Genomic DNA, 15,105 nt, shown 5'->3' with positions numbered 1-15,105 from the left:
AGATCAGAAGCCTCAATAGGACTAGGCAAGGCCCCTATGCACCGTGGTCAGCACTGAGCTGACTCCCAGGGTGGAAGTGGTGGTGATGAAGATAATTCCTGATAAATCTGGGGAATCAGAGATTAGAGAGAACTTTTCCACTGACTGCCAAATAAATCTAGAAGAAATGAACCACTTCACTAGTTCCCCTGTGGCTAGTCTGGTGTGGAAGGCATAGACTAGAAATGGCTGCTGGGTGTGTCTTGGCAGAAAGCCTTTTACAAAAAGAGGGAAGAGATTCTGACAGATGTCATTTTGAGGCACCTCAAAGGAGATTTTGAAAACTAGTTAGATTTTTTTTTTTTCCTGAGATGGAGACTCTTTCTGTTGCCAGGCTGGAATACAGTGGTGCCACCTCAGCTCACTTCAACCTTCAACTCCCTGGTTCAAGCATTTCCTGAGTAGCTGAGATTACAGGCACACAGCACCATGCCCAGCTAATTTTTGTATTTTTAGCAGAGATAGGGTTTTACTATATTGGCCAGGATGGTCTCGATCTCCTGACCTCGTGATCCACCTGCCTTGACCTCCCAAAGTGCTAGGATTACAGGTGTGAACCACTATGTGGTTTGTTAAACTGTTAGAGTTGTTCCAAGCATAAAAGCTACTGAATTTCAGAAAATGGTAGAAAATTATACTAAGTGAATAAGTATGGTAAGTTGCTTAAAAATGTGTGACTTGACTGATGCCTGAAGATCTGTGACTTACTGTAAAAAGATCATCTTTATGAAAGCACATAAAAAATAAATGGCTATGCTCTTCTTGATTCCTACGGCAGTCAGGTAGTCAAAGTACCCTATCCTTGTTAGGAAAACAGAAGAGACCGTGGTTTTTCAAGTGGAGATATACTATATACAAACATCAGCTAATTACAACCTTATTAATTCTAAAAGCATGTAGATATCTTTGAATTTTAAAAAAAACAACTTTCACAATTCTGAACAGATTATGTACATACAAGATATGCCTTTATTTATTTATTTTTTTGAGATGAAGTCTCATTCCATTGCCCAGGCTGGAGTGCAGTGGCACAATCTTGGCTGACTGCAACCTCCACCTCTGGGATTCAAGCAATTCCTGCCGCAGCCTCCTGAGTAGCTGGGATTACAGGTACATACTACCCTCCCAGCTAATTTTTGTATTTTTCGCAGAGATGGGGTTTCACCATGTTGGTCCGGCTGGTTTGGAACTTTAGACCTCAGGCGATCTGCCCACCTCAGCTTCCCAAAGTGCTGGGATTACAGCCATGAGCCACCAAGCCCAGCCTAAGATATGTTTTTATTATAGCATTACAACTTCTTAGTGTTACAAAATCTATATATTTAGACACATTAAATGAAGCATTTATACTGTTTATGCTTAAGAAGTATTTTATTTTTAAGTGATCTTACAGTTTTTAATATATTGACGTTTTGTTCTTTCTATTATTGTCTTAACAAGAGATTTAAGTGAAAAGTTTGATGTTCTACAACTAAATTATTTTCTTATATATAGCCTGTGTAAGTCCCACATCACTTCCCAGAGAGAGATTCAAAAGGCAAAAATTATCCCCAAAGTTTATTGCAAGGATTAACCCAGAGACTTCTGTAATTATGAAACAAATGAATGAAATATGGTATCTTCTGCACTTCAAGAATTGCTGAGACAGTAAATTCAGAAACAGGGAAGTGCAAAGGCATATTCACTTTCATTGTAAAAAGTATCTTCATTTAAATTTAAGGTTGCCTACTTAGCCTTCTTATTCAGAATCTTGCAGCAGAAATAGTTGACAAGTTCTCCAATGTGAAAAAGAAAAAAAAGTAACTTAAGTAGCAAATGCCAAGATCCTTTAAAAAACTACTAAATATGTATGTGTGTGCATTTAATTACCTTGTGCATACACACATATATTTAATTTTGAAAATAAATTATCCATCCTTTTAGGGTTTTTAATTTAAGGCAAAGCAAAACAAAATTATAGCTACTCAAAGGGAAATAGCAGCAATAAATCTTATTGATGATTTCTCAATGCAAACAGGAAGTGAACAGAAAATGACTTTTAAAGAAAGGGGGGAAAAAGGATTCTCTACCCCAAATTGCTTTATCCAAGTTGCGAAGACAGAGGGAAGTGCATGCATGTGCACACACACAGGCACACACACATGTACATCATACTAAACCCTATATGGGTGGGTATTTGACATGATGTTAACTTAAGCAATAGATTAACACTTTCCATCTCTCCAAACATGTGACCTAAATAATACTTGTTTTTCCCCCTCTTTTTTGAATCATCTAATCATCAAATATCAGGAGGGCTCCAACGGTATTTAAAGACATAAACATAGAATTTCAGGATACAAGGAGACCTTTAATAGAGCACTGTAGTCCACTCATTGTGCAGGCGAAGACAACAAGGTCCAATATCAGGAATGACTTAATCCAACAATATGGATTTAAAGAGTTATCATACAGATTGCCTGACTCTTTCAAATTTCTCTTTTAGTTGATTGTCTTAGATAATAATTGGGGAACTATAATAAGAAAGAAGAAATGTCTAGTAAGGTGAAAAGCCATAACTTTGCTGATATATCTGGAATCAATGAAAATGTATGTTCCTTATCAAATAAGGCTACTATGACTAGAAGCTACATGGGACAATATTTGGAAAGTGAGGAATTCCAAAGAAAGAGTTTTACCTTCTTCTTATAAGTCAAATAGGAAAAATATCTTAATTAAAACACAAAAAGAAGGCACCTAATCAATGTTGGTCGAACTGAATTGCCCTTGGCAGGGATAAAGTAATGAGCTTCATTAGTAAGAGTATTGGAGCAGAGAGAGCCAAGAGATGTTCCAGTCTAGAATTTCTCAGTGCCAGCATTATTACCATTTGAGGCTGGATAATTCTTTGTTGTGGGGGAATGTACTACGCATTGTAGGATTTTTGCCAGTATCCTTGGCCTCCACCTACTAGATGCTAATAGCATCCCACTTTCTCAGCTGAAAAATTATCTCTGGTTGAGAATCACTGATCTGGTCCTATCCCCTCATTTCACTGACAAGATTCAGCTTTCACAAATGCACAGAGTAGAGGTGATTAACCACAATGTCACAGCCAGAATACACACTTCAAAACTGTTTCTGCAAAGCCAAGCTGTCCTAGCTTTCCTTTGGTTCTATTATACATAAAAAATGAATCAGGTCATCAGAACCTGCCTGAATATGGTTTTTGACATGGGAAGGTTAAACTAGCTTGACTCTACAATGCCCTGCAATGGACCTGTCCTCAACTGCACGCAATTCATAGAGACCTAAGCTTAAGAGAGAAAAAAAAAAAACCTCTATTTTTCTGAACTTAACCCGACATAATAAACATCATATATATTTGCTTTACTTTTGCAGATAAAATATGCTAACCTCCCCACTTTATTTTTATTTTTTGAGATGGACTCTCATTCTGTTGCTCAGGTTGGCGTGCAATGGCGTGATCTCGGTTCACTGCAACCTCCTCCTGCAGGGTTCAAGCGATTCTCCTGCCTCAGCCTCCCCAGTACCTGGGATTACAGGTGCCTGTCACCATGCCTGGCTAATTTTTTGTGTTTTTAGTAGAGATAAGGTTTCACCATGTTGGCCAGGCCAATCCCAAACTCCTGACCTCAGGTAATCCACCCACCTTGGCCTCCCAAAGTACTGTGATTACAGGACTGAGCCACTGCACCCGGACCTCCCAGCTTTATTAGATAAAAATAATTAGACAAGTCAGTTCCTGGTAAGCTATTTATTTACTTACCAAAGGAAGTTTTTTTATTTTTAAGAGAAAGTAAGGTAAAAAATTTTTTAAAGATCTTGAGGTTCATAAAGAAAATTGATATTTGGAAGCCGGAGCTGCAATAGATTAAATTTCACTTAGGATGACGTCATTTGAAAATTAGAACACTATTTTTTAAAACTCTAAAAACCTACCAGTAATTTCATACCTAAAGAATCACCAACTTTGAACTTAAAGAAAATTAGTATAAGTTTCCCTTTCCATCAAATCTTTGAAATAGACAAAAATACATTTCTTTTTTTTTAAATCTTGGAGTTTTCTTTCAATACATTTATTCAGATGATTTGCGTCACTCACTTGATTCTGTTCTCCACAGGCTAAACATCACAAGCTGTCTTTTGTCTTATTTTAGTGGAATTCACAACACAGTTTGATTACCAGCTTTAGTTCTTTGCTTCTCCTATGCCTTCTTTTGGTTGCTCTTCTCATTAAGATTTATTGTTTTTCCTGTCTAAATTGCTTATTTTAGGATATTTTATGTTGGGTCATAGGAAGAGAAGGTTGACAACTGTCTTCATACAACTCACCTTCAAATGTAAATATCTTGTCATATTTTAGGTTTGTCCTCATTCAAAATCTGCTTATAATACACATTTAAAATATATGCCAATATCTCTAAGGTTGAGGAATTGTAAAATGTGTTTAAACACATTAAACTTAGCATTCATATTCAAAGAATACCCCCAATTTTTATTATATTCTCTTCTATTCATTCTACCTTGAACTCGTTTTATGAGTGAAAACAAATGTACAGTACAGAAAAGAAAATCACAAGCCAATACCTTTGCATTTCCTAAGCATACTTATTAATAGCTATCATACAAAACATGTTAAGGCAGTTATAGAATTGAAACTGTGTAAGGAGGGAGGGAGGGGATTTCTGTAGACAGTGTCCTTGGAGAGTGGCACTAGCTCGATCAAAAATATCTTATGTATTATAAGACAATTTGGTACATGCTGGCAAATAAAAATGTATTTAAGATTCTCACCCACATGCCAAAGGTATGTGATTGTTACCATCTATGGTTCTATACACAGGCTAACCTTGACTCAAAATTTGAGAAGGTTTGAGACAGAGATTCCTATGAAATAATACATACTAATGCATCTTTTTTTCTTACAAACAAACAATATTTTTAAGAGATGGAGGTCTTGTTTTGTTGCTCAGGCTGGAGTGAAATGGCACAATTATAGCTCACTGGCACCTCAAATTCTTGGGCTCAAGCCATCCTCCTGCCTCAGCCTCCTGAGTAGCTGAGACTACAAACGCATGCCACCACAACTGGCTGAGTTTTAAATTTTTGTAAAGATGTGGTCTCCCTATATTTCCAGGCTGGTCTCAGACTCCTGGGCTCAAACAATCCTTCCACCTCGGCCTCCCAAAGATCTGGGATTACAGGCATGAGCCACCGCACCCAGCCAACAAACACAAATTGTTAACTTTCTAATCTCAGAATAACATTGATTTTGGATATTATTTCAAATTACTTTTACATAGATATCCCCTCTCTCTTTTGAAATGCTGTCGTTTAATACTTTTCAGATAAAACCAATAAAGAATTAAAAAATTATATTTTAACAAAGACCTATTTTTAAACTGTAATGTGGTTTGTATGAGAGTTCTAAATATGGCAGTGGCCAATCTCCCTTGAAAAAATATACATGAAAACATCATGTGTTAACAAAACATAGAACACATTTGCATAAAACTTTCAAAATGTCATTGTTTCCCAGTAGATTGGGATATGATCAGACACTACATTTTCACCAACTGTTTGTTAAGCAAGTAATCCTTCAGACAATTATGAGAGAAATGGCAAATAGGTCTTTGGGTGTCTGCTATTTTAAAAGCAAATAAAAATTTCTTTAAGATTTTTACCCCTATATAAGGCAGCTGAAGAGAGGCATGGAAAATAAATTCCCATTAACAACTGACATATGCAATAGAATAATCTAAAGCATAGGTTACAATTTTCCAAACTTAATGTATACATAAAATCAAGAGAAAGAAAATGTCAAAAAATGGGGTGCAGAGGTGATGGAAGGTCTAAGTATGAAGAAATGAACCTATCTAATTATATTTCGGAGGAAAAGGCAAATATTGTCTCAAAAGGACAATTTTTTAAAAGATATATCCTAAGAAACATTTATTGTGCTGATAATTTATTACATATAGAGCATAACTTGTTCATACTAAATTGTCTATTATCTTTCATATAAAGGAAGGAAGCAAGGCCAAATAGAGAAAACATCACAAGGATTTCAGTACTTAAACAAAAACAACATGGCAAAACTTAGAGAAGCCAAATCTCTGTTCATAAACCTTCCCAAAGGAATGTAACACTATAAGAAATTGCAGGGACAGATCCAAGATGGCCGATCACTAACAGCTCGGGATTGTAGCTCCCAGTGAAAGCTCAGAGAACGAGACGACGCCACACTTTTAGACGAATTTTAGTCACTCACGGATCAGATGATTCCCAGTGGAGGAGCCCCACGGGTCGCCAGCGTGACTCTTGTGGCCGCCGCAGTGGTTTTGCTGGCGTCTTGGCGCAGCAGCTCTTCATGCAGAGCAAACGGGACTGCTACCCCTACTGGCCGGAGTTTGGAGCTCCGGGAAGTCAGAGCCGTTTGTTGCGGACTCAAGAGGGAAGCCAGACCAGAGACTCCCGGGCAGAAGAGCACCATCAGTTTTATCGCTGCTGTTTAGGCCGCCACAGTGGGTTGCTCGGATCCCAGCACCGGGAATCAATAAATCTGACCTCGTCTCAGAACCTAATTAGAAAGGCGGTTCATCTACAATGAAGGGAAAAAAACAGCCTAAGAAGGCCGAGTATACTCGAAATCAGAATCCATCAGCAACGGAACAAGCCCTGATGGAAAAGGACTGTGTTCCATTATCTGAAGTAGGCTTAAAAGGAGGATGATAAGAAACTTCTGGGAGTTAAAGGAACTTGTTCTAACCCAATGTAAAGAAACTGAGAACTTTGAAAAAAGGTTCGATGAAATGATGAAAAGAATAGACAATATAGAGAGGAATACAAATGAACTTATGGAGTTGAAAAATACAACACGAGAACTTAGTGAAATATGTACAAGCTTAAATAGCCGAATGGATCAAGCAGAAGAAAGGATATCAGAGGTCGAAGACCAACTTAATGAAATAAAACGACAAGACAAGAATAGAGAAAAAAGGATAAAAAGGAATGAGCAAAGTCTCCAAGAAATATGGGACTATGTGAAAAGACCTAATATACATTTGATCGGTGTACCTGAATGTGACGGAGAGAATGAATTCAAGCTGGAAAATACTTTTCAGGACATTATCCAGGAAAATTTTCCCAACTTAGCAAAGCAGGACACTATTCAACCCCAGGCAATACAGAGAACACCACAAAGATATTCCTCAAGAAGACCAACCCCAAGGCACATAATCGTTAGATTCACCAGGATCGAAACGAAGGAGAAAATATGAAGGGCAGCCAGAGGGAAAGATCAGGTTACCCATAAAGGGAAGCCTATTAGGCTTACAGCAGATCTCTCAGCGGAAACCCTGTAAGCTAGAAGAGAGTGGGGGCCAATATTCAATATCCTTAAAGAACAGAACTTTCAGCCCAGAATTTCATATCCTGCCAATTTAAGCTTTACAACTGAAGGAAAAATAAAATCTCTCAGGAACAAGCAAGTACTTAGAGATTTTACTACCATCAGGCCTGCTTTACAAGAACTTCTAAAAGAGGCATTATACATAGAAAGGAACAACCAGTATGAGCCTTTCTAAAAATACACCAAAAAGTAAAGAGCATGAACATAAAGAAGAATTTACATCAATGAAAGGATAAAATAGCCAGTTAATATCAAATGGCAGTAACCCTAAATTTAAATCGACTAAATCCCCCAATCAAAAGATAGAGACAAAATCTAACGGTATATCTAAAGATATACAAAGACTCAAAATAAAGGGTTGGAAAAAAAACTTACCAACCAAATGGAGAGCAAAAACAAATAAATAAAAAGCAGGAGTTGCAATTCTCACAATTAATAAAATAGATTTCAAAGCTACAAGGATACAAGGGTAAAAGGATTAATGTAATAATAAGAGATCTTAACACCCAGATACATAAGACCCATAATGAGATTTAGATTCAACGAGACAGAAAATTGATAACGATATCCAGGACTTGAACTCAGAACCAGAACAAATAAACTCAATAGAGCTCTCCATTTAAAACACACAAAATATATATTATCCACTTTAAACATACAAAATATTGATTGGCCATTATTGATACCCATTTTAGGAATGAAGTAATATTTCTTTTTCCCTCTTTTTCTCTTTTTCCCTCTTTTTTCCTCTTTTTCCCTCTTTTTCTTTCTCTTTCTCCCTAAAAAAAAAAGAGAGAAAAAAAATTGCAGTTTTCCTCTTGTTAAAACAATCTAGCAAGCCACATAGTCATTTCTATTCCTAAAAAGGTTCATTGAAACATTTTACCACAAAATATTCATTAATAAAATGTTCAACCTCGGCACTATTGCTATTTTGAGTGAGATAATTCTTAAAAAAGGACAAATAATAATAAAAAAATAAATAAAATAAAATGTTAGCAATGATAAAAGATGATTTTATGACAGATGGGCCACCTTGATTGAGAAACAAATGTTGAAAAAGAGTTAATTTGTGGCAAAGCCAGAGTTTTTCAGAGAGAGTAAAAGGCTGTATGACAGTACTGACAAGTTTCACCTATGACAAAGGTATTTGCTCGGTAATATTAACATGTAGTTGACATAAAGAAGGGAAGTTGAAGGTCACAGTTGAAATGTAACCTGATGAATCATTAGATAGAAACCTGAAAGTCACTGACATAATCATCACGGTTGAATGTCAAATATAGTCATTTTGGTAGGGAAGAGAGGCAAGTCAGATGTCTAAAAAAAGACTCAGAAGAAAAGCAGGAATGAAATACCCCAATAAGGAAAATTCCCTGTAATTACCCTTTTATGTTCTCTGTGAGGTAGCATGGAGGAAATTCTCTAAATGGTCATCTTCATGCAAAATATGTTCTCTGTCCCATTTAAACAAAGGAGAAGAAAAATAAGAGGCATACACGCTGGGAAGTGTTATTTCTTATAAACAAACAAAAAAAAAGGATTATATTTCTGGGAAAATCAGATGAAATAATATTCTCCCTTTAATTCTACCTAACATAATTTTTATAGATTTCCTTAGAGCTTTAAGAAAGTAACAGTATATCTAATACTGTGAATTGCATTATTAATTTATAAAGAAAGAGACAGGATTTTTACATAGCACATTATGTAAATGAGGTGAATTATTACCTTTTTATATTAAACCGAAAATCTTCAATGAAATCCTCTTTAATTACACATATTAAATGATCAGAAAACAATCAATGTATTTTGCAAACTCATAAATAGTCAGAATAAACTAAATACCATTCAGCTCTTTAGTATCTTAATTCTCATCAGTGAATTGCTTTTTTGAGCTTCTATGCCTTCCGGATGCCCATTAGTCCAATCAATTGTGCTAATTTTTTCCAACTCTACTTTTAATTATCAATAAAAATATGCCTTTAAACACATACCATAGTTTTTATATCCATACATTTATGACAAAGTGTGAGGACATTTTGTAATAACTCAAAAACACCACAAATTGACACAATAATCAATTAACTGAATAATGAATAAAGATTAATCATTAATTAAGAATGAATGAACATAATTTCAGAAGAGCATAATCTTCATTTTGAAGAGTTTTGTTTTTCTTTTTTTTTTTTAAAAAAAAAAAACCCATCTAATATACAATGATGCTTTCTGGCCTATACAACTTTCATGTAAAAGTTGCTGGCCAGTAAGTTTCATTTACTTGATTATGCATTTGGTTTCAAACTTGGCTGTTTGTACTTAGTGACTGTTTCCAAGCAAATTTTCAGCTAATAATCAGGTCAAAAGGCTGTCCAGCTGCACTTTTTTGAACTACAGTAAATACACCTCTGTCTAGTCTTATTATCATCTTTAGTGTCTGACATTTTGTAACAGAGTTTTGAAATCATATTTTATGGCAGTGAAGCTGCTAGGAAAAATTTATTGACTTAACAATCCCATCCAACATCTCCTGTCATGTGGAACTGTCCCCAGTACAAGGCAGATTAGTGAATGTGAGCTGCTTCCATTTGGCCCAACTGTCTGGCTAAAAATTTTCCATTACATGGGTGGGTGAGATCAACTGACTTTAGAACCATTCAATTTATTCTGTGGCAGCAGTGTAAGAGAAGACAATAGTGACTAGAACTGAATTTGGGTATACTTTCTTGTACTGAGGTTCTGATGAAGTAGTAATGATGAGATTATAAATTTAATTAATTAATTATTATTTTTTTTTTGAGATGGAGTTTCACTCTTGTTACCCAGGCTGGAGTGCAATGGCGCAATCTCAGCTCACCACAACCTCCGCCTCCTGGGTTCAGGCAATTCTCCTGCCTCAGCCTCCTGAGTAGCTGGGATTACAGGCACAAGCCACCATGCCCAGCTAATTTTTTGTATTTTTAGTAGAGATGGGGTTTCACCATGTTGACCAGGATGGTCTCGATCTCTTGACCTTGTGATCCACCCACCTTGGCCTCCCAAAGTGCTGGGATTACAGGTGTGAGCCACCGTGCCCAGACAATTAATTTTTATTATTTTATTTTTTAGACTGTCTCACTCTGTCACCAGGCTGGAGTACAGTGGCCCGATCTCCACTCACTGCAATCTCCACCTTCCTGGTTCAAGTGTTTCCCCTGCCTTAGCCTCCAGAGTAGCTGGAATTACAGGCACTCACCACCATGCCCAGCTAATATTTTGTATTTTAATAGAGACAGGGCTTCACCATGTTGGCCAGGATGGTCTCGATCTACTGTCCTCATGATCCCCTTGCCTCGGCTTCCCAAAGTGCTGGGATTACAGGCATGAGCCATCGCACTTGGCCTCAATTTATTTTTTAAGTAGAAGTAAGCATCTACCCTTGAAAGCTGTTTTGGTATCTGCCTCCATTGTAGATTCTGAACACAACAAGATGATAGTTAAAGCTCAACATAAAAAGGCCAGTTGATAGTACATGCCATTTCCCAGATGTTCAGTAGTGCCAAGGTTCTATCATAACTTTCCCTTTCATGCCAGGTAAATGAATAAGACCAGGGGACCCCTGGAATTCACTTTTAAGTGGTATGCTAGGCTTCTTTCAATTCTGACAGTGCATTGTCTGCTATTACTTCTCAGGTTCCACATTCAAATGGGGATACAAACAAGGATAAATTGGTTGGAAAAAAAAAACATAAATAAGATTAGGTCTGTGGTAACGAGATTTGCAAAATAGGTCAAATTTTCAGTCTAGTATTTGGAAATAAAGAGATTTATGTTGTAACGTGAAAAGAGCTTTAAACTTACTTTATAGTCAGAAAAAGCAATGAAAAGAAATGGCAATTATTTTTAATGACAAGAATTTCCTGCACTTGAAAATGGAATTTATCATTTTCTAAAGTAGACAGTATATGTTGTAAATTACAGGTAGATTAACTTGATATTCTGTAAGGTGTCTTGCTTGAAGTAAAATGCACAAATTTAAAATTATACTCACACAGAAGAATAAAGTTATTTCCAAGCATTGGATCATATTGTTAACAATGTATGTTACATGGATAATATTTGAAATTTAACTGTTGGTGGTTTGATTTTCATATAAGTATTAAATTATTTTATAAACATTTTATAATTATCCTATACTGTCTAAAACTTTATATTAAAAGCTGCTAACATATTATTGTCATGTAAGCAACAGATATTTCATAAATGCTTTTGTCAATGATAGAAAAATGCTTTCCCCAAGGAGTTTCCATTTATGTTCTGTGTGGAATTAGTGAAGGCAATCTTATATATTAACAAGATTTCCCTATTTAATTGGAGGACTATTTTATTCTACAAAATAGAAATAATTGCCTCTACTTATCATTTTTGATCATATCAATGCGTTCTAAAAAATTCAGACTTGGCTGGGCATGGTGGCTCATGCCTGTAATCCCAGCACTTTGGGAGGCCAAGGCAGGGGGATCATGAGGTCAAGAGATGAAGACCATCCTGGCCAACATAGTGAAACCCCAACTCTACTAAAAATACAAAAATTAGCTGGGCGTGGTGGTGCACTCCTGTTGTCCCAGCTACTCAGGAGGCTGAGGCAGGAGAACTGCTTGAACCTGGGAGGCGGAAGTTACAGTGAGCTGAGATCGCGCCACGGCATTCCAGCCTGGCGCCTGATGACAGAGCAAGACTGTCTCAAAAAAAAATTAGACTTACCAAAATCATAGCTTTCTCACAATGTATATATAAATCAATAGAAAAAATTTTAATCTGAATTTTGTAAATAAAAACTAGAAATAATCATAAAAAGTATTTGTAATGAACTTTTTCAAAGTTACAGAGGAATTTCAAACCCAATTAGAGTTAACCATAGATTTTAAGTAATGCAAATTTTAGAGTTTAAGGGATCCTTAAAATGTACATAAACTGAACACCTCATTTTATGCATTAAGAAACTGAAGTTTAGATAGATGAAACCACTTGCCCAGGGTCACAGAGCTAACGTGTCAGATAAGAAATTCTTAACGTTTTAAATACAAATGTAATTTATATTTTCAATATTATTAGTTACCATTTTTAAACTAAAATTTTAAAAGCACATATCACCTTATATTCCTTTATAAATATATTTTATTGTGGATTATAAAATATGATGATCTTACATGTCCTCACTATATTCAGAAAGTTTTTTATTTATTAGTTTCATAATATATCAATCTCCCAATAAAATATATAGCTTATACTATTTGCTATATTTTAATAAGATAAATAAAGATTTAAAGTCTCTGCTATTCATTAAGCAGTTTTATATTATATAAATGTGTATTTTCATATTTTTCACAAATATAAAGCATCATTGACAATTCTCCGTTATACCTCCTTCAAATATAAAATATTTAAGGGGAATGTAGTATAGATTTTTCAAACATAAACAAAATGAATAACAAATCCTCATGATGACTTGAGCCCCATCTATGTTACTAGTACTTAGTACTGCCCAATCTGGGAGACAGCATCACCTCAATGTTAATGTGAAACTAAACAGGGCTTTTGTCAACTTTAATATACCAAATCTAAAATATTTCATCTCTTCAAAGGAAGCATGATTTTATTTTATTTTTTGAGACAGTCTTTCTCTGTTGTACAGGCTAGAGTACAGTGGCATGAACACTTGCTCACTGGAGCCTCCATCTCCTGGGCTCAAACATTCTCCCACTTCAGCCTGCCAAGTAGCTGGAAAAACAGGCACAAGCCACCACACCCAGCTAATTTTTTTTTTTAATTTGTTGTAGAGATGGGGTTCTACCGTGTTGCCCAGGCTGGTCTCAAACTCCTGGGGTCAAGCAACACTCCTGCCTTGGCTTCCCAAAGTGCTGGAATTACAAACATGAGCCAGTATACCCACTGGAGGCAGGATTTTAGAAACAAGAATGCAATACCTATATGATCCATCTAATCAGTGATTTCATGATGTCTTTTCAGAGGGTAACATCTTGATGCCCAAAACAATACCAGCACTAGGTAGACAAGTTTTAGAAAAAATCACATTGAAATGCTTCAAAATATTATTATTGAATTATTTAAGAATTTATATTTATTAAACAAGCATCTTTTTTTTTTTTTTTTTTTTTTTTTGCCAATCAGTTTGAGCTTATGAGGTTGCTCAGGTTAGCCTTGAACTGATGACCTCGCCTTCGCGAGCGCCATGACCTCCGGCGGGAGCCACTTTGGACCCCAAACAAGCATCTTTTTATTACCAAATACATGCCAATCAAATGAACACTTTCTTACACATACTATATTCATAGAGACATCTATATTTTATATACTTATTTATCAAAATAGCAAACATTTTCTCTTGTGTGTACTCACCTGTTCAGAAAAGAGGTCACTGTTATCTTCCAAGTATTTACTGAAAGGGTTGGGTTCATAGACTTCCTCCTCTTTCTTCAGTAATATTCTGGATTTTACAGGTACTGGGCGAATTACTCCAGGCTTAGTCTTCATGGATGTCAAATAAATGTTAAAAAAAAAACCACTATTAAAATGAATAAATATGTGTCTTGTTAAGCCATTCAATGCTGTTCTCACAAAAAATTATACTTTTTTAAATTCTAAAATGACCTCATAAATGCATAAAAACAGCCTGAAGTCAAATCATTTTAGCTAATGTGTTTATTTAAAACTTAACTATAACAGCCATCAGTCCACCATTGTAACATTCGAAATGCAAACACGTTCTACCCTTGCAGGGGCATATTGTCAACAAATGCTTCATTTGCTATATATTTGTTGAGAGTCTTCTCTGTGTCAGGCAGCATTCTGGGTGCAATAGCATAGATGACTTTGGTATATCCACCAAGCCCATGACAACTTTCTTTTTCTAGAAAGAGCCTACCCTACATGTCCCAAAATCTCCAAAGCTGGACCCCCAGATGCCATATTCATATTATGAAGTGGGGTGGCTTTCTGACCTAAAAGAGTGGAGGGTGGGTGGCAATTAGATTGTCTCTTCCAATAACCTGAAATAGGGATTTAAACTGCTCTGCAGAAACTGTGGGGGACTGAAATTAAGCAATGTCATGTAGAAGCTACAGGGAAGCCTTAACATGACCTAAAAAGCAGATATTGTGAGAGCAAGAAGACAAAGTGCATGGAGGAGAGAGACACCTGAGGGCTTTCCAGAATTGAGTCCCCAGACATTCTGGAGTTTACATGGATTTCCTGTCCTGAGGTTCTTTAAGACTTTTTTTTCTTTTACACTAGATTCTCCCCCCAACTTTTTTTTTAACCCAACATTACTTTTGTAACTTGCAATGGAAGAGTTTTAGCTAAAACATCACTCAAGATTCTTAAGCTTGTATCCAATGTCAATTTGACAAAGAGAGAGAGATGGGGGGAGAACTCTAGCTTGGGGTAATTTCAAAATGATGTTTCCCAAACACCAAAATCCTGTTACCCTGTAAAGTATCACACAAAAAATTGATGTTTGTAAAAACATCACAAACAGTAATTTAATAAAAAGCTGTGATGTTCTTTCTGTTTAACCATTTTGCTGCAATCAGTCTTCTCAACCCCATTTCCTTTCGGAAAATTGTAAATTAGCTCTTTTCAATCCATGCTGA

At 36.0% G+C, this 15,105-nt stretch overlaps 1 protein-coding gene across 50 annotated transcripts in view; it reads right to left on the bottom strand.

Annotated features, from left to right (window-relative positions):
- MLIP (muscular LMNA interacting protein) overlaps positions 1-15,105 on the bottom strand; it is a 283,089-nt gene that overhangs the window by 47,507 nt on the left and 220,477 nt on the right. For 48 of the 50 annotated variants that reach the window (XR_013534304.1, XR_013534303.1, XM_078369389.1 and 45 more), the window contains one exon: positions 13,853-13,981. Coding sequence is in view for 48 of the 50 variants with exons in the window: in XM_078369389.1 (XP_078225515.1) it covers positions 13,853-13,981 (129 nt within the window). In the remaining 2 variants the exon portion in view is untranslated. Of the gene's footprint in view, positions 1-5,623; positions 8,233-13,852; positions 13,982-15,105 lie in introns of those variants that run through there. The other 2 variants (XM_078369397.1, XM_078369393.1) reach the window with 1 other exon arrangement.

Source organism: Callithrix jacchus, chromosome 4 (assembly GCF_049354715.1).
Source record: "Callithrix jacchus isolate 240 chromosome 4, calJac240_pri, whole genome shotgun sequence".
In the NCBI taxonomy this organism is placed as follows: Eukaryota; Metazoa; Chordata; class Mammalia; order Primates; family Cebidae; genus Callithrix; species Callithrix jacchus.
Note: the sequence above shows the minus strand (reverse complement) of the source record. Positions and strands in the feature narration are given on the sequence as shown.